Source organism: Nansenia antarctica (genome assembly GCF_963989245.1).
Source record: "Nansenia antarctica genome assembly, chromosome: 1".
Classification (NCBI taxonomy): Eukaryota; Metazoa; Chordata; class Actinopteri; order Argentiniformes; family Microstomatidae; genus Nansenia; species Nansenia antarctica.
In genome coordinates this window covers 78992404-79012936 of record NC_137674.1, presented here as the reverse complement: position 1 = coordinate 79012936, position 20533 = coordinate 78992404, and the positions used below count along the sequence as shown (strand labels likewise).

The window sequence follows — 20533 nt, the reverse complement described above, 5'->3', positions numbered from 1 at the left end:
TTTTGATTAAAGAATAGCAGAACAGTTCCTATCTGAGGATTGAGCAGTAAAATGTTTTTGTAAATCAGTAAATACTTGGAGCGTGACCTGCCTTTGTGATTTGATAATTGTGTTGACCAGCCTTTGTAGTTTACTAATTAAGTTGACCTGAACTATAATTAGTATTGAATGAGCAATTAAGTGACACATATTCATAAACAATAAGGGAAAAAAATTAAAAAAAAATAAGTGAAAAAACACACACATAGATTACATTTAAATGAAAACACACACATAGATTACATTTAAGTCAATAAGACACAATACCACTGAAATCAATCCGTTGTTCTAGGTTGTAGTGATTCTGTGTGGACAGCTAATACAGTTAAAGTTAGACTAGCATCTGTTTAGCAAATAAGGCAAAAGAAGGTGGGTTGTAAGAAAAGTACACCTTATTCGATTTAAAGTATACTTTTCAGTTTATAAAGCATTTAGGAACCCATCAGCTCAAGATGGGGACAGAGTCAAGTAAAATGTTAAAGGCTGTTAATAAGGACAGTGGAATATTGGCAACTTTATCACCTATGGCTATAGTGGAAAAAATGAATCCTCTTGTTATGGTAATTAGCAAAATGTCAACGAAATGGAATATTCGTTGGGCAGACATTGAACAACCGTGGCCAAAAGAGGGCACCTTTGACTTACAAGTAATTGCAACACTGGAAGTACTTATCAATGTGCACAAGGCACATCAGAAAGGAAAATATAGGTCAGAAAAACGCAAGTTAGAATTAGACATCTTAGAACTCTTTAAGGTAGAGGGGCAGCAATTAGCATTGGCTTGGAATGAGGAAACAGCACAGATGTAACCGAAAGAAAAAGATGAGTTGGCCAGAGCACTGGAAGAGAAATTGAACATTCCATTCTCACACATGTCTCCAGTCTCCAGTCCTCCTCCCTATGCCAAGATACTGGAGGACAATTCCCGGCGGATCTACCCTCAGGTCCCCGTCCTAAGTACGACCGGAGACTTCACTATCCAAGATGAGTATGAGAACGTACTAGAGAGGGGAAGAGCGAAACTGATCGTGGATTTCGAACCAGAGAACAAGGCAGGTGCCAAACCAAAGAAGAGAGGGAAAGAACCAAAGGGCAAAAAGAAGTGCAAAAAGGAAGACCGTGAGGAGGACAAGGAGAGTAGTAAGACAGATGACAGTGAAGGTGGCAGTGGAGGTGACAGCGAAGATTCAAGTGATGACAGCGATGCACAGGCAGGCTACAATGCTCAGGTCAGAAAAATAATAGCCAGGGCCGAAAAGCAGGGTGGGACAAGACACTACAAGAAGGTGTAGTTTATTTGTACTTAATAATGAGCCTATATGTTTGCTATGAAGAAATGTCTCCTGACTGTGGGGCAAGGTATTTATGACCTCCTGGCCTCTCCCCCTGACCTGATAGGACCACTGGCTGTGACTGCATTTTGACTTTGTTTATAAGTAAGGGTGTGGGCTCTGGCCCTGTCTCTCTTCTCTCTCACCTCTTGACCAAGCAGCTCTCTCTCTCTCTCTCTCTCTCTCTCTCTCAGGCCGCTCCTCTCAGGCCCTCTCTCTCTCTCTCTCTCTCTCTCTCTGTCTCTCAGGCCGCTCCTCTCAGGCCCTCTCTCTCTCTCTCTCTCTGTGCCTGACCCTGCAGCTCCTCTCTGTCCCCCTCCCCCTCTCTCTCCTCTCTCCCTCTCTCTCTGCCAGACCAGCGTCCAGCTTTGATGTCTGTATACTTTTGTATTTTGAATAAATGGTCTTAACCTGCTCAATAACTATTCTTCATTTTAGTAGCCAACAGGTTAGAAATATACAACAGATGGCGAGCCTGAATCCCGGAGGTCTATAAAGAGGAATCTACGTTTGAAAACTTAAGCTGAAACCACGGCTCTGAAGACGGTAAGAATGAAAATAGCGCTATTTTCTGTTTAAACCGCTAGGGGCGCGTGTGCAACAGCTGTGTTTTCAAGCATTTTCTTTGAGACTAAAACAACCTTCAACTTTAAGGTTTAAAGTAAAGTAACTTGTTGGAAAAGGAAACAAATCTTTCATATTCTTTAAACTGGGGGTGAGAGCCGGGTTAATTTGATTTGTAAGGTATTGAGTGATTTGATTTATATGGTATTATGGAATATCGTGTATGTGTGTAAAATTCGGTAAAATTGTGTTTTTGGAATGAGTATTCCTTCCTAATTTGATAAAGTGTAAGTAGACTGTGAAGTCTGTTTTGTAAGAAAGAGCATTATTGTAAAAGATTAAGAAATCAAATCTTCAGAACTGTGGCAAGAAGTGTGTCTTAGACGCCATTGCTCTTTGTCCTTGAGGAAGGACACACACAGAGGCCTTCTCTTGGAAGAGGAACAGTGAAAAGCATATGAGTATTTGAATAAGATTTGGTTTGGTAACTAATAGTTTAACTGCATTGAAAGATAATCTTGAAATTGTTGTGTCGTGGAGAATGTAATTTGTTTGTGAAAACAAAGTTGTGTTAAGTTATTGATTAAAGCGAGAGGGCGCGGTTTTCCCCAGAGGTTAGACAAAGGGTTGTTAAATTGACCCCCCTGCTTTCTGCCCTCTGGCCTTTTCACATATAGGCTACAGACACGCAGGGAAGCTGAATTTGATTGTTACATTACAGATAAAGATAAATTCATACACATAGACTGTAGTATTTTAAAAATAGAGATAAAGTGAATTGATCATCGGGGTATTTTAAATAGTTTAAAGTTACAGTTAAACATTCATAGACTAGGAAAAGAGGCGAGTTCACGCGCAGTTTACACACGGAGACTCGCGCATGTCTCCTGCATTGCAGGCACATTCCACACACACAGAGAGAGCGCGAAGCGAATACTGTAGTGCTGAGAGACGGTACCCATACTTTTAATTTCAACCCCTCTCTCTCTGTGATAAAGTTGTGATTGCAGAATCACGAAAGTTAAGCATAGTTTGTTAAAAGTAAAATAATAGATTGTGGGCTTTTGATAGATTCAAAGGAAAAGAGGCCAGTCGTTCTGTGAGACATCTGTTGACTGTTTCCTGAGCAGAACACAGGAAGATATTTATGACCCCCAATAAAACGGCTCTGTGACTCTCTGCCTGCTTGCATAGAATGTTGGTGACATAATCATTTACATTCATAAGATTGATGTTTGTAAATGACTGTTGAATATTACATTACTTGTTTAATTACTACTTGGTTAAAAATAATAATTCAGATCATTCATTGTCTGTTTCACAAAACAATTGATTGATTCCACAGGTTTGATCAAATGTCTGTGACTGTCTAATGAAAACCATTTTGTTTGATATTTTGATAACAGATAATTGACTCCACAGGTTTTAAATCAATGTATATGATTATATAATGAACAATTCTAACTAATCATTCATTCCTTTCACTTAACAGTTGATTTATTCTACAGGTTGTAATTAATATTTGTAATTTACATCTTTTATTTTAGTTAGAGGGTCCACAGCTTTTGATTAGGAATAGCAGAATAGTTCGTATTGATAGTTGAGCAGTAAAAGGGTTTTTGTAGATCAGTGAATACTTAGGTGTTGACCAGCCTTTGTTGTTTAATAATTGTGTTGACCAGAACTGTAATTAGTATTGAATGAGTAATTAAGTGACATATATTCATAAACAATTAGGAAACACATTTAAGTATAAAGTACTTACACAGAGATTAGATTTAAGTTAATACTGCACTGACATACACAAGAGGCAAATCTGTTGTTCTGGGTTGTAGTGATTCTGTGTGGACAGCTAATACAGTTAAACGTTAGACTAGCATCTGTTTAGCAGATACGGCAAAAGAAGGTGGGTTGTAAGAAAAGTACACCTTATAGAATATTTTCAGCATATTGAGCAGTATAAATCAATCAGCTTAACATGGGAGCCGAATCCAGTAAAATGGTAAAGGCTGTTAACACAAATAGTGGAATATTGGCAACTTTATCCCCTATGGCTATAGTGGAAAAAATGAATCCTCTTGTTAGGGAAATTAGCAAAATGTCTACGAAATGGAATAGCCGTTGGGCAGACATTGAACAGCCGTGGCCGAAAGAGGGCACCTTCGACTTACGAGTTATTGCAACTTTAGAGGTACTTATTAAAACCTATAAAGCAAACCAGAAAAAGGGAAAGATTAGATCAGAGAAACGCAGGTTAGAGTTAGCTATTTTAGATCTATTTAAGGTAGAGGGGCAGAAAATAGCATTAGCTTGGGATGAGAAAACAGCAAAAATGGGAATGGAAAAGAAAAATGAATTGGCCAGAACACTGGAACAGAAATTGAACATTCCATTCACAAACATGTGTCCAGTCTCCAGTCCCCCACCATATGCTAAGGCACTGGAGGACCATTCCCAGAAGAAGAAGAAGAAGAAGAAGAAGAAGGAGCCAAGGGGAAAAGGGGACGACAGGAGTGACGAGGAAGATGACAGCGAAGATGGCAGTGAAGACTCAAGTGATGACGACAATGCAGATGGAGGCTACAACGCTCAGGTCAGGAAGATGATAGCCACAGCCGAAAAGAAAGGTGGGAGAAGACGCCGGGAGAAAGCGGAAAGAGAGGGAGAAAGACACCACAGACGGCTGAAGGAGCAACGAGAAAGAGAGGAAGAGGAAGATTGTCATCGAATGTCATCAAATACATTAAAGAACTGTCCAGTGCTGATTCGGGGTAACAAGATGGAATATCATCCTTGGAATCATACAGATCTGTCTGAAGTGATAGAGAAACTCCCCGTTCTCCAAGATGGTGGACACGCGTGGACGACAGAGGTAGACGTGAGACTGACAGGAACGCAAGCAGCAATGGGAGACCTGAAAAGACTCTTAGCTTTTATTGCAGGATTGGATACAATGAAGGAAATATTGATGAAGGCAGGACTTCATAGATATATCAATACATCAGTTTATGATCCAGAGCTCTTCGCAGCAAACAGAGGCAAACTGTGGAAAGCAATCAGGGAGATCTACCCTACTCACATTCACCCAGACAATATCATTGTGAAGCCACTGGGGGGAGATGAGAATCCCAGGGGTTTTGTTGCCCGTGTGCACTCTCAATGGAGAAGTGTGACAGGGAAGGACGCTGAAGATAACCCCTTAGAAAAATCCATAATCAGGGAAAAAATACAACAAGGGCTTCCTACCCCAGTCAAGGATAAGCTAGCAGAAGTGGTGGGGCTACGACACATGAATAAAGCTGTTTATATAGACCACGTAGCTCATCAAGTTGAGTTATATCGAAAGAATATTCAGATACAGAAGACACAAGACGAAGAGTCACTCAGAATATTGACTCATGCGCAATTGACTGAAAGCAAGAGGAACATGGAGGGAGTGCAGGCTTTAGCCCCACAGCAACAGCCACCGGGAGTGCAGACTGCTACTTACCAGTCCTACTCACAGGGGCCACAAGGGGGGTATCCTGCTACTTACCAGCCATACCCACAGGGGCCACCAGGGGTGCAAGCGGTTCCATACCAGCCGTACACACAGCCTGGCCAAGGACCACCACCAGGGGGATGGACAGCAGCAGGGAAGAAGATGCTAGGACCATGTTACCAATGCGGCCAGAATGGACATCTAGCCTGTACCTGCTACAACAGGCCCCAGGGGGGCGCAGGGGGGAGCCAAGGAGGAGGATATTGGCCCCCTGCTACACCTGCTCCAGGAGTGATGAACCCTTACGGAGGCCCAGCAGCTGGCCTATAGGGGTGCCCGGAAGATCCGAGTGGGAGGTGCCAGCTGGTGGTGACAAAGAAGCCTGAAGACGCCACGCACCTTCCTATGTCTGGAGAATATGTGAAGACAATCGGATTTGAGGGAATTAAACAGCTGATTCCTACAACTGAGCTTGTAGACTTAGAGTACAAGGGACAGAGAGCAACTCTGTCAATACTTGTGTCAGAACACACGCCAACAGGGCTGCTAGGGAGAGATGCTCAATGCCAATTGAACTGTACAGTAAAATGCACACCTGACGGCTGTCAGGTGACGGTGCCATCCGGTGCTCAGATTCCATCGACAGCCAGAGTGATTAAGCATAGAACAGACCTACAAGCTTTGCCTTTAAAGGGAGCTGATATAGAATATTGGGTTGATGGGTCTTGTTACCGGGTAGGAGAAACTTTGTGCGCTGGGTATTCCTTAGTTAAAGCACAGAATTCAAAGTTTATTGTAGAACAGGCTGAGGCAGTTCCTCAGCCTTGCTCAGCTCAGTTGGCTGAGTTGATTGCCCTCACAGAAGCATGCAACTTAGGAACCGGACGGAGAGTGACAGTGTACACCGACTCTGCCTATGCACATAATGTTTGTCATTTTAATGGAGCTGTATGGAGCGGGCGGGGTTTTAAGAGAACTGATGGTACGCCTATACAGCACCACGCACAGATCATGAAGCTGTTACAGGCCATGATGAAGCCAAAGGAATTAGCCATAGTGAAGTGTGCCACACGCAGGTCTGACTCATCACATGTCACACAAGGTAACAGGGCTGCAGAGGATGCAGCCAAAGCCATTACAGGAGCAGACAAGGCAGGTAAAGGTCTTCTGGTCGCACATGAAATGCAATTACAGGGCATGGTCACACTTGAGGATTTATTGATGTTACAAAGCAGAGCAACTACGTTAGACAAGAACGTTTGGCTAGCAAGGGGGGCAAGTCAGGATGACACAGGTCTATGGAGGAATCATGAGGGGTTGGTTGTAGCACCCTCAGATTTATTAGGCATGTTAATACAGGAAGCTCATGGATTAGCACATGTGGCAAGGGGGGAGGTAAGACGCAAGATCACCAAGGAATATGGGTTTTGGAGTCCATATTTGATGGAACAGATCGACCATGCTTTAGGTCAATGTGGGGTCTGTTGGAGAAACAACATCAGAGTGGGTACACCAGTGGTGTCTGGGCATATCCCTACCCCAATTGGGCCACGGGTGGTGGACAGGGGGGTGGATGTACAGAGTAGGCAGGATGTTGTGCCAACAGGTGCCGAGGTTCCCAGAGAACCTGAGAAGGAGGAGCTACGAGGAGATGCTGTGGTGTTGCCAGAGCCAGTGACATCACCGGCAATGCCTGAAACCGAGGGGACAGTGGAAAGCTGTCCAGATGCCAATGAACCAGAAACCAACGAAGCAGAGAGTGTTGACAGTCTGGAGGTCCAGCCTGGGAGTGTCCAAAGCCTGGACACCTGTGCTACTGGGGATGCTGACGAGTGCCTGCATCATGCTTCAGATGATGCTGAGGGCGACTCCCCAGACCTTGATCAGCGTGGGAGGGGACCAGACGACTGCCTGAACCTCAATGACACTGACGGACGACGACCAGTTAGGAAAAGATTAAAGACTATGAATAGGGTAGTGAAGCAGCAGATCAAAGGGAACGACGGGAATGGACAGCAGATGATAGCATGGCTGGAAACGGTCTTAGGGGCATGGGAAACTTATTTTGCTAAGATAGGAGCACCTATTATAGCAGACATGATTTTTGACTTTCTTAGGAGACAGGGCCTCATTGACTGTTTTTGGAAAATCAGTCACTCAGTCCACGTTGATGAACTTTTCAGAAGACTAGTCCTCACCTGAGGTGAAGATCTATGCATTAATGCATTCCCTTTGTCCTGTGCTTACTGTTGGGGAATTATGTGTTATGATAACTGAATGTCATTATTTGTGTATTGTTTGTTTATTTCTATATCGTATGTGATTGATGTCAGTTGAGAAGTGATGTGGTGGTTATGCAAAGATAGGAAAGAGGTTCTGTTCCTAGCGCAACGAAGAATAAGCTCCTGACTAGGAAAGGTTATCAATCTGAGACAGCGGTAAAGGTTGTTCTGAAGATGCAAGAAACAAGAAGACATCGGTCGTTGGAAGTTTTTGTGTTGAAATATGTATGATGTACTGTGTTTAGATTAATTTGTATTGTTATTTTTAGGATTCTTTTTTATTGTTGATTGTTTTGTATTTGGTTTATATGATATCTTTGGTTGCTGGTACTGGTGCTGGGTTGGTCTGTGTTATTATGTTTCTTGTGTTGTGTGTTGGTGTAGTTTTTCTGTCTGTTGTTGTTTATTTTTAAAAAAAAAATTCTTTGGTTTCTTAGTTGCAGTCTGTGGGGTTTTGTGTTTTTGTTTTTGTTTTGTGGTCGTTTAGTTTCGGAACACCCTCTGGGTGTTCCGAGGGGGGAATATGTTGTTTATTTGTACTTAATAATGAGCCTATATGTTTGCTATGAAGAAATGTCTCCTGACTGTGGGGCAAGGTATTTATGACCTCCTGGCCTCTCCCCCTGACCTGATAGGACCACTGGCTGTGACTGCATTTTGACTTTGTTTATAAGTAAGGGTGTGGGCTCTGGCCCTGTCTCTCTTCTCTCTCACCTCTTGACCAAGCAGCTCTCTCTCTCTCTCTCTCTGTCTCTCAGGCCGCTCCTCTCAGGCCCTCTCTCTCTCTCTCTCTCTCTCTCTCTGTCTCTCAGGCCGCTCCTCTCAGGCCCTCTCTCTCTCTCTCTCTCTGTGTGCCTGACCCTGCAGCTCCTCTCTGTCCCCCTCCCCCTCTCTCTCCTCTCTCCCTCTCTCTCTGCCAGACCAGCGTCCAGCTTTGATGTCTGTATACTTTTGTATTTTGAATAAATGGTCTTAACCTGCTCAATAACTATTCTTCATTTTAGTAGCCAACAGGTTAGAAATATACAACAAAGGGAAAAGAGGAAAGTAGTTCTGAAGATGAGAAGAAGCCTCTGAAGGTGGAGAAGAAGAAAGAGAGCTTAAAGCAAAAACAGAAGAGGCTGCAGAAAGAGGAAGAAGAGAAAGAGGAAGAAGAGAAAGAAAGGGCGAAGAAACGCCATGGGAGACTCCTAAGAAAGGAAGAAGAGAGAGAGGAAGAAGAAAGAGAAAGGGCGAGGAAACTCCACGGGAGACTCCTAAGAGAGGAAGAAAGCCACAGACGATCGATGCAACAACGAGAAAGGGAGGAGGAAGAGTATCGTCAAGTGCCATCACATACATCCCAGCCGAACCTCTCAAGAGAGTATCGTCAAGTGCCATCACATACATCCCAGCCGAACCTCTCAAGGTCCGCAGTGACACCAAGGCGGGACGAAATAACGAGGAAACTAGTAAGCGAGTATGACCTAAGGAGGAAAGGTGCTACACCAGAGGAAGAGGAAATTCTGAGGAACTGTCCGGTGCTGATTCGGGGTAACAAGATAGAATATCGTCCTTGGAGTCATACAGATATATCTGAAGTGATAGAGAAACTCCCCGTTCTGGAGGATGGGGGGCACCCTTGGAATACAGAGGTAGACGTGAGACTGACAGGAACGCAAGCAGCGATGGGAGACCTGAAAAGACTCTTAGCTTCAATTACAGGGTTGGACACCATGCAGGACATATTGATGAAGGCAGGACTTCATAAATATATCAATACATCGGTCTATGATCCAGAGTTCTTCGCGGCCAACAGAGGCAGGCTGTGGAAGGCAATCAGGGAGACTTACCCTACTCACATTCACCCAGACAATATCATTGTGAAGCCACTGGGGGGAGATGAGAATCCCAGGGGTTTTGTTGCCCGTGTGCACTCTCAATGGAGAAGTGTGACAGGGAAGGACGCTGAAGATAACCCGTTAGAAAAAGCCATAATTCGGGGAAAGATACAAGAAGGTCTTCCTACCCCAGTTAAGAATAAGCTAGCAGAAGTGGTGGGGCTACGACACATGAACAAGGCTGTTTATATAGACAACGTAGCACACCAAGTAGAATTATTTAGAAAGAAGATTCAGGTACAGAAGACACAAGACGAAGAGTCACTCAGAAGATTGACTCAAGTACAATTGACTGAAGGCAAGAAAACCAGAGAGAGAGTGCAGGCTTTAGCTCTACAGGTCCCATCTCAGCCACAGCAACAGCCACCTGTAGTGCAAACTGTCCCTCCCCAGTCATACCCACAGGGGCCACAAGGGGGGTATCCATACCCACAGGGGCCACCAGGGGTGCAAGCGGTTCCATACCAGCCATACACACAGCCTGGCCAAGGACCACCACCAGGGGGATGGACAGCAGCAGGGAAGAAGATTCTAGGACCATGTTACCAATGCGGCCAGTATGGACATCTAGCCCGTACCTGCTACAAGAGGCCCCAGGAGGGCGCAGGGGGGAAACAAAGAGGAGGATATAGGCCCCCTGCTGCACCGGCTCCAGGAGTGGTGAACCCCTACGGAGGCCCAGCTGCTGGGCTATAGGGGTGCCCAGAAGATCCGAGGGGGAGGTGCCAGCTGGTGGTGACAAACAGGCCTGAAGATGAACCTACAATATGGGTATCGGTCAATCAACGTCCATTAGAATTGATGGTGGACAGTGGAGCAGCCTATACCTGTCTGAAGCCTGAAGATGCCACGCACCTTCCTATGTCTGGGAAATATGTGAAGACAATCGGATTCGAGGGAATTAAACAGCTGATTCCTACTACTGAGCTTGTAAACTTAGAGTACAAAGGACAGAGAGCAGCTCTGTCAATACTTGTGTCAGAACACACGCCAATAGGGCTGCTAGGGAGAGATGCTCTATGCCAATTGAACTGTACAGTGAAATGCACACCTGACGGCTGTCAGGTGACGGTGCCACCAGAGAACAGACAGCTGTCTGTCATGATGGACAACAACGCCTCCATGGTGTATTGGGTGGGAGGGCATAGCCCAGACCTAATGGAACCAGCAAGGATGTGGGACAATTATATCCTGGCAAACATGTCAGGGGCCAGAAGGCCTACTGATCCATTGCAGTGTACACTCCAGTATTTTAGAAATGCTGCAGACGCAAACCCAGATGAGTGGCTGCAGCATCAGCCAAAACAGGTACAGCTTAGCACAAGTTGTATAATTCTAGGCCCTCAGGGAGTGGCTATGAAGATAAACAGTGACACTTATCTAGATCAGGAGCATAAGGTTGAGGGTAGCATCCCTCATGTGACACTTATGATATCTGAACACTATGAACAGAAGCATTTAGGGGCAATGATGGCAGACTCAGAAAAGGCCAGATTTGTAACAACAAAAGAAAACCCTGCTATCTGGAGGAGCAGTGATGGACAGTTTACAAAACTGATGATCTCTGCTCAAGGAATGGGACATCCACAGACTGTGAAGCTAATGAACAAGCCAATCCTTCCTGTACAAGCTGAAAGAGACCTCAGGGAAGAAATGATGCAGAATGTGCCAGCAGACCTATGGGCAAAGAACAGTACAGACATTGGATTTGTGAAATCAGCTCGTCCATTGAGAGTTGAACTCATACCGGGTGCAGAACCCCCTTGGAAAAATCAATACCCATTGAAACAGGAAGCAATTGATGGAATTGAGCCACAGATCAAAGGACTGTTAGAGGCAGGAGTCCTGAAGATAACTCAATATCCGTTAAGCAACACACCTCTTCTGCCAGTGACGAAACCTGATGGTTCATATCGTCTGGTACATGACCTACGTGCTGTGAATGAGGTAGTTGTCAGCTATCCAGCTGAAGTACCTGATCCTCATGTGCTGTTGACTCAGATTCCATCTACAGCCAAAGTGTTTACAGTAATTGATTTATGCGGGGCTTTCTTTTCTGTACCTCTTAGTGTAGAAAGTCAAGGGTTATTTGGGTTTACCTACAAAGGTCAGCATTATCAATATACCAGAATGCCGCAGGGGTACAAACACAGTCCTCATGTTTTTAATCAGGTCTTGAAGGAGGACTTAGACGGGTTAGAGCAGACGATAAGTAGTACTGCCATTCAGTACATGGATGACATACTCCTTTGTGCCCCAGATGAAGAAACATGTGACAGGGATTCCGTTAAACTGTTAAAGGTTTTGGCGGAGAAGGGACACAAGGTGTCTAAAAAGAAGCTACAATATTGTCAGGAAAGGGTAGCTTATTTAGGACAATCTATTACACAGGGACATCGCAGTGTCTCTAATGCACATTTGGAAGCTATTCAGAAGGCTCCAAAACCACGAACAGTTAGGGAAATGATGATGTTTTTGGGCATTACTGGGTATAGTTCAGCATGGGTGGAGGATTACACTAGACTGGTAGCTCCATTGAGGGGGATGATTAAGGAAACAGGTAGTGATAACCTCCAATGTTGCATCACTTGGACAAGGGAAGCTGATTTGGCGTTTGAGACAATTAAACACAAATTGCAAGAAGCGCCAGCTTTAGCGCTTCCAGATTATTCTAAAGAATTTGGATTGTATGTTTCTTCTTCAGCCGAAGGGAAGTATGCCTGCGCTGTTCTTATGCAACCAACAGGCATTGGACCTAGTCCACAGCCCATAGCCTATTATTCTGTCGCATATTCAGAGGTAGAAATGGGTTTTGCGCCATGCTACAGAGCAATGGCCGGGGCATATCTTATGTACGAGAAGGCAACAACCTTAACAATGGGGTACCCAATTACCATTCTCTGCCACCACAGTCTAAGAAATCTCTTGAATCAAGGCAAGTACACTTTGACTATGCCTAGGATTAGGGATTATTACAGGATGTTGGAAAGGGAAGATGTAACATTAGCAAGATGTAACACACTTAACCCAGCAGAGACCTTGCCAACCCCAGAAGATGGGGAGCCACACGATTGTGTGAAGGAAGCCATGAGGTACTCTAAGCTTAGAGCAGACCTACTAGCTTTGCCTTTAAAGGAAGCTGATGTTGAGTATTGGACTGATGGATCTTGTTACCGGGTAGGAGAACATTTATGTGCTGGGTATGCCATAGTCCGATCCCAAAATTCAGAGTTCATTGTGGAACAAGCCGAGGCTGTTCCTCAGCCTTGTTCATCTCAGTTGGCTGAGTTGATTGCCCTCACAGAGGCATGCAACTTGGGAACTGAACGGAGAGTAACAGTGTACACAGACTCTGCCTACGCCCATAATGTGTGTCACTTACATGGAGCTGTATGGAAGGGACGGGGTTTTAAGAAAACTGATGGTTCGCCTATACAGCACCACGCCCAGATCATGAAGCTGTTACAAGCCATGATGAAACCAAAGGAATTAGCCATAGTGAAGTGTGCCGCACACAGGTCTGACTCATCACATGTCACACAAGGTAACAGGGCTGCAGATGATGCAGCCAAAGCCATTACAGGAGCAGACAAAGCAGGTAAAGTTCTTCTGATCACACATGAAGTACAATTACAGGGCATGGTCACGCTTGAGGATTTATTGATGTTACAGAGTGGGGCAACTACGCTAGACAAAAACCTATGGTTAACAAGGGGGGCTAGTCAGGATGACACAGGTCTATGGAGAAATCATGAGGGGCTGGTTGTGGCACCCCCAGATTTAGTAGGCATGTTGATACAGGAAGCCCATGGATTAGCACATGTGGCTAGGGGGGAGGTAAGACGCAAGATCACCAAGGAATATGGTTTTTGGGCTCCATATTTACTGGAACAAATAGACCATGTCCTTGGTCAATGTGTGGTCTGTTTGAAAAACATTATCAGACCTGGAATACCAGTGGGAACTGGGCATATCCCTACCCCAAACGGGCCAATGAAACATTTGGTGATTGACTATGTGGACATGATTCGTCCTGTTGCAGGATACAGGTACATGTTAGTTGTAGTGGACAGGTTCAGCAGATGGGTAGAAGCTTGCCCCACTCGAAGAAAGGATGCTCAGTCTGTAGCAAAGTTCCTATGCAGGGAATTCATACCTAGGTTTGGAATTCCAGATAGGATAGCGTCAGACAATGGAAAGGAATTTGTGGATAAGACGGTAAAGCTTATACTACAAAAGTTAAGGATCAAGCAGAAATTTGGGTGTATTTACTCACCTCAAAGCCAGGGGATGGTAGAGAGGATGAACGGGGTCCTTAAGAACCGTCTTTCTAAGGTCTGTCAGCATACAGGTCTTAATTGGGTGGAAGGACTCCCTCTTGCATTAATGGCCTGTCGTTCCAGTGAGATTCGAGGGCTGCACTTGACTCCCCATGAACTGGCTATGGGGAGAGTAATGACAGCTCCCTGTGCACGAACCAGCGGGAAAGGGCCAAGTTTGGCTCTCCTGGAGAGTGACATGAAAGCCTATGTGCAGTATATGACTAACCGGCAAAAGAGTATCTCTTCTTATGTGATCCATAAACAGGAACGTGAAGTGGAGGTGAACGCACAGGAGAAGAAGAATGCGTTGCAACCGGGTGACAAAGTATACGTGAAGGTATACCGACGAAAGTGGCATGATGCTCGACGGGAAGGACCGTACGAGGTCGTTCGTTGCACTGAGAATGCCATTCAAATCAAGGGGTCCCCCACTTGGTATCATGTTCATCACTGCATCAAGGCACCCAATGAGGAAGATGAGGGAGAACCTCGGCAGGATGGTGAGGAAACCCCTGGGGACGAGGATGTCCACAGCTTGGACATCCGGGCTGATGAGGATGTTGGTGAGTATCTGCGTCATGATTCAGATGGTGCCGGGGGCCTCGTCCCAGACCCTGTCCAGCCCAGAGGTGAGCGGGCCGATGGAGATCGTGAAGGACCCAGTGACTGCGACACCCCTCTTGGGGATTCTATCAAGCCTGGTGTTGCCCCTGTTGTCTCCCCTTCCGACCCAGACAATGCTCCAGACGGAGATGTCACCAACCCGGGCGGCTGCCCAGACCAAGGTACCATTGAGAGACACAGACCTGTCAGTGATACACCCCAACCAGGCAGACCCCGTGATAGACCAAGGCCAATTAGAAAAAGGCTCAAGCCACGCCGTTTCAGAGACTAGTATATCTCTTAGTGTCCCTACCCCGTTGACTTCTTTGGACAATGTTACATTTCACTCACACACTGTTATGCCTGGACGTCAGAGAAGAATTATCTCATTAGGGAGATCTTTTGCTTGCCCACATTCACGTTGTATTGTTGATGATTGTTTGATCTATACCGCGGAAGCGGACGAGTGGTATTTACTGGATGCAAAATATGTTAAAGTTGAGGCTCGCGCGACAGAAACTTATGTGACATTAAGTAACCATGACATGAAGTTGAACCCGTATTGGTGTGCTAGACGTAATATCGGTGCTCGGGTGTTTGGGTCCAATGATTTCAAGACCCTAGTTTGTAGGTCCACTCCTGACTTTCCCATGGAAAAAAAACCATGGAAAGGATGGATGGACTGTGAGGAATTTGTTATAGAACATGTTAAAGTATATGTTATGTTACCAAAGGTTGTTAAAAAAGTTGCTGTGATTACGCCTGTGATTACGCCTGTGATTACGCCTGTGATTATGCCAGTGGTCGCTACTGAAGAATATTTGTTATTTGATTCCAATCAACTGGGGACACGGTCCCACCCTAATTCTGCCACTAGTATCATGAAGGATTTTGCTTCAAAAATGAATTATTCTGATTGCTGGATTTGTCAACAGGTCCCTGTAAGTACGTCTGCTGCTATGTTTTTCCCCATACCATTAACCAAAGCAGAATGGTTTCATTATAATTGGCAGGGTTTAGCCCATTTTGTTTTACAGGGCAAGGACCAGAGCTCTTCTTGTCAGCCCAGCACGATTCTGGTTCCTTTAAATTCTTCCTATGCAGGTGTCGATGATGGTGTGTTGGAACGTCTGACAGCAGAAGTTAACGAACACCATAGGCCTAGCGGTTTTGGGAGGGTTATTATTGATAGGCTTACACATTTGTCACAACCAACAGGTCCGAAGATGTATATTATCCAAGCTATGTTCGTTCAATTGAATGGTACAGCAGTGAGTCCTCATCTGTCATGTTCTGGGATTGTGACTACTACACCGTGGAGAGCTTCAATTGTTATTTCTGGGTTGAAATGTAAGGTTGTTGATTGTGCTATGGTGCCTCAAATGAAATTACATGATACCAATAATACCAGACGGCAGAAAGGCACCACGCAGCTTAAAGTCATGCCTCTCGTGAATGTTACAACCTGTATTGACATTCAATCTCCGCCCAAAGGCAGCGCGATTCGTCAGCTAGGGGACGCGTCTTGTGTGGGCCCTATTTATGTCTTTTCGAATCCTGGTAAGGAGCTTCAACTCCCGGAGGGTGTGTTTCTTGTGTGTAATAATGATGCATTCTCTAAACTACCTGCTTTGAGTGATGGTATTTGTTATTTGGCTCATCTGATACCTTTGATTAGGAAAGTTACTCGAAAGGAGATGTCTGTGCTTCACAAACAAGCAACCTATCGTAGTCGTAGGGAGTTATCTACTGCTCAGAAGTTTTTTGGCCTAATATTCCCAAGTTATGGTGTCTACAACTCTCAGACTGAATTGAGTGCCCTGTCATCCGTTCTTGAAAAACACATTAATGCTTCGGATACTGTGATATCTGCCCTGGCTACTGAATTGACTGAAACTAAGAATGTTGCTCTCCAAAATAGAATGGCTTTGGACATTATTTTGGCCAGTCAGGGTGGTACTTGTGCATTGATAGGCGGTGAATGCTGCAGTTATATTTCGGATTCCGGTAAAGCTCTGTATGATTTTCATGAATCTAACAAGGGTGTGGAGGATTTGCATAAAGAACACGGTTGGAATGTATTAGATTTCTTTGATTCTGCTTTTTCAGGTGTTGGTAATATGATCAGGTCCGTCGCTATTATTTTTGTTGTCATTATCATCTGTATTATGTTACTTGGTATTTTGATCAAATGTTGTGGAAAGTGTATTTCTGATGTTCCTGTTAATGCTTTGATGTTGACCAACATAGCTGATGAGCAAAGGCTGGATTCTGTCTTGCTTTCTGATTTTGTTTCCTCTTTTGATGATTTGTTTGTTAAGTGATATTTTGTTATTGTTTGCTTCAGTTACTGTGTGTTTATTTCTATACCGTGTGATTGATGTCGGTTGAGAAGTGATGTGATGGTTACGCAAAGCTAGGAGAGAGGTTCTGTTCCTAGCGCAACGAAAATGAAAGCTCCTGACTATGAAAGTGTTATCAATCTGAGACGGCGGTAAAGGCTGTTCTCCAACTGGGGTCAAGTGCTAGTAACCTCTGACCCTGAAGATTCAAGAACGAAGAAGACATCGGTCGTTGGACGTTTTGTATTGGTTTATGCATGATGTACTGTGTTTAGATTAATTTTGCTTAGTTATTTTTAGGTTTCTTTTTTATTGTTGATTGTTTTATATTTGGTTTGTATGATGTCTTTGGTCGCTGGTACTGGTGCTGGGTTGGTCTGTGTTATTATGTTTCTTGTGTTGTGTGTTGGTGTAGTTTTTCTGTCTGTTGTTGTTTATGTTTTTTTTCTTTGGTTTCAGTATGTGGGGTTTTGTGTTTTTGTTTTGTTTTATGTGGTCGTTTAGTTTCGGAACACCCTCTGAGGGGCCGCAAGGCACACACACACACACACACACATACACACACACACACACACACACACACACACACACACACACACTTTTTTAGCTGACCAACACACACACACACTCTGGCCATCTCCATATTGGGGCAGGGGACGGGAGAAAAGGCCATCATTGGCTAAAGAAGGTTGTAGAATCTTTGACCATACCTCTGTTTTGGTTGGCTCAGGGGTGAAGGTATTTACATATGAAAAGGGATAAATCCTCTGGGCAACCACTGTCCATTCTCTTTACTTCCTGCAACCACCCAGATGACCTGCTGCAGACCAGAGAAGACCATGCTGTGTAAACTGCCTTTTTGAATAAATAGTCTTAAAACTGCTCAAGAACTCTTCCTCATTTTTTAGCAGCAACAGATACCATAATATACAACACTATAGACGGGTGAACGCTGTGTCAAAGTTCGATGGCTGCACCAGTCGCTGTGCGACTCCTCGACCACGCCCAGTTTCAGCATAGCGTCTAATTCCCGGCTCACCACATCTCGTTTGTGAGCCAGCAGCCTGTATGGTCGCATACGTACCGTAACACCCGGTTGCGTAACTATATGATGCTCTATGAGGCGAGTACGACCGGGTATATAGGGGAGAACACATCCGCGAACCTATGTTGCAATTGATCAACGTCTGCCCGCTGGTTCGCCGAGAGATGGTCGCCTAAGCAGGCCGGGGCGCTAGTACTAGTTTTTGGGACCTCCGGCCCGAACTCATCCTTCTCGGGAAGTAGCGTCACTAGGGAAACAGGGACCACGTCGTTCCATTTTTTAAAGAGATTAATGTGGTATATTTGTGTGCTATCCCCTCTATCCGACCGCACTACCTCGTAGTCTACATCCCCAATTCGCTGTGTGACCGCGAACGGCCCTTGCCACTTGGCGAGTAATTTAGAGCTAGACGTGGGCAGTAATACGAGGACTTTGTCTCCCGGTGCGAAATTGCGTAGTCTAGTCCCTCTGTCGTAAAGCCGTTTTTGACGCTCCTGGGCCTCGTGCAAATGCTCCCGTGACATAACCCCCAGTGAGTGGAGCTTTGCTCGTAGTTCCAGGACGTATTGTATTTCATTTTTACTGTCACTAGACCCTTCCTCCCAGCTTTCTTTAATTAGGTCTAGGACGCCCCGTGGCTTGCGCCCGTACAGGAGCTCAAAGGGGGAAAACCCCGTGGAAGCCTGGGGTACTTCCCGCACTGCGAACAACAGAGGGTCTAACCACTTATGCCAATTACGACTATCTTCGTGAATGAACTTACGGATCATTGACTTAAGCGTCCGATTGAACCGCTCACACAGCCCATCGGTGGCCGGGTGATACACGCTCGTTCGGACCGCCTTAATGTCTAACAACCCGTAGAGTTCCCTAAGTGTTCGTGACATAAAGTTAGTGCCTTGGTCGGTGAGGATCTCTTTCGGGATCCCCACCCGGGAGATGACCTGGAATAACGCCTGTGCTACTCTCTTTGCAGAGATAGTACGAAGCGGTATTGCCTCGGGGTATCGAGTCGCGTAGTCTATAAGGACTAACACGAACCGATAGCCCTGTGAGCAACGTTCAAATGGCCCGATTATATCCATCCCAATCCGATCGAATGGTGCCTCTATCAGGGGGAGGGGGCACAACGGCGCCCTGGGCACGGCCGGGGGATTGACTAATTGGCACTCGCGGCAGGATGCGCACCACCGCCGCACCTCTGCCCGAATCCCCGGCCAATAAAATCGAGCCATTATCCGATTGAGTGTTTTGTCGTATCCTAAGTGGCCTGCCATAGGGTTATAATGCGCCGCCTGGAATATAGCTTCCCGGCGGCTTCTAGGTACCAACAACTGGGTCACTTCCTCGTCCCTGCGAGTGTCACGACTCACTCTATACAGTCTGTCCCTAATCAATACAAAATACGTACCTGGCCCACCTCCATCACGGGGCAGTCCCGACGGAGGTGGCCAGGCTGTCTGCATCGCCAGCATCCCTCCTCTACCGTTCATGGGGCCGTCTGTGGGGTGGAGGTTGGCCTCCTGTGTGCGTCCCTCCCCCCGGTGGCCCACCCCGTCCTCGGGGCAGGCGTTGGTGGCTCCCGCCGTGGCTCCACCCCAGGCCGTACCCCAGGCCGCGCCTCGCCAGCCCATCGGCGCGGAGCCGGGGTCGGGGTAGGGCGCGGGACCGGGGCTGGGCCCGGGGCTGGAGCCAGCAGTCGGGGCAGGTGGTTGTCGGCGAGAATTACCGCAGAGGCGAGGTCGCTGGGTCGATGACACGAGACCCAGGCGGAGGTGCGCGCCGGCAGGCCCTCAATAAAGCGCTCCAGCACCAGCGCCTCCAACACCTCCGCCCCCGACCTCACCTCCGGGTTCAGCCACCGCCGGGCCTGGTCCCGCAGCTGCTGGGCGTACAGGGGCGGCCGCTCTCCGGGAAGGCCAAGGCGCGGAACCGGCGGCGATGTTCCTCTGGGCTGAGCCCCAGCCGGTACCGGATCGCCTCGGCCACGATGGTGTAGTCGGCTTGGGCGGCCGCTGGGAGCCCGTGCGCCGCGAGCTGGGCTTCCCCGGTGAGGAGGGGCAGCAGCTGGGACGCCCACCCCGCCGCCCTGGCCAGCCCCTCGAAGGTGGCGAGGAAGGCCTCCGGATCATCCCGCTCCCCCATCTTCTGGGGCCGGACCCGGGGACCCCCGCGGCTGGTTCGGTCCGGTTGAGCAGCTCGCGGAACCTGGCCCGCTCCTCGGCCTGTCCCCGCCTCAGCTCCGCGAACACGGCCGTCTGGTCTTGCTGCATACGGGCCAGGTGCGCCACCACCTGGCCTAGTTCTGCATCCGTCATCCTGGCGTGTGCCGACCCCCCTCTCTGTGCCCCACGTTGGGCGCCAGATGTAAAGGTCTCTAGGCACAGAGGGAGGTCGACACAGAGAAACGGTGCAATCAACACGTATTTATTTATTTACACAGCCCAGCCACGTCACCGACGCGCTGGGGAGAGGTGGGAGAATAGAGTTCAGTCGCTGGGAACGCAGGCGTGCACCGCTCCAGCGCGTCACACCCAGCTGATTCCCCTTTTGGGACTTGGTTTTTCTGCTCGCCGTTCACTCCGCCCCCTTTCGGGATCGGTTGTCGTTCTCTCGAACAGTCGTTCTCTCGAACCGCCTCCCT

At 46.6% G+C, this 20533-nt stretch overlaps 1 protein-coding gene across 1 annotated transcript in view; it reads right to left on the bottom strand.

The window, feature by feature from the left end:
- nkpd1 (NTPase, KAP family P-loop domain containing 1) overlaps nucleotides 1-20207 on the bottom strand; it is a gene marked incomplete at both ends in the record, with an annotated part of 59885 nt that extends 39678 nt beyond the window's left edge. The window contains 2 exons of the mRNA XM_080526322.1: nucleotides 19301-19634; nucleotides 19731-20207. Of these exons, the coding sequence (XP_080382448.1) occupies nucleotides 19301-19634; nucleotides 19731-20207 (811 nt within the window). The remainder of the gene's footprint in view (nucleotides 1-19300; nucleotides 19635-19730) is intronic.
- Nucleotides 20208-20533: the final 326 nt, after the last annotated feature.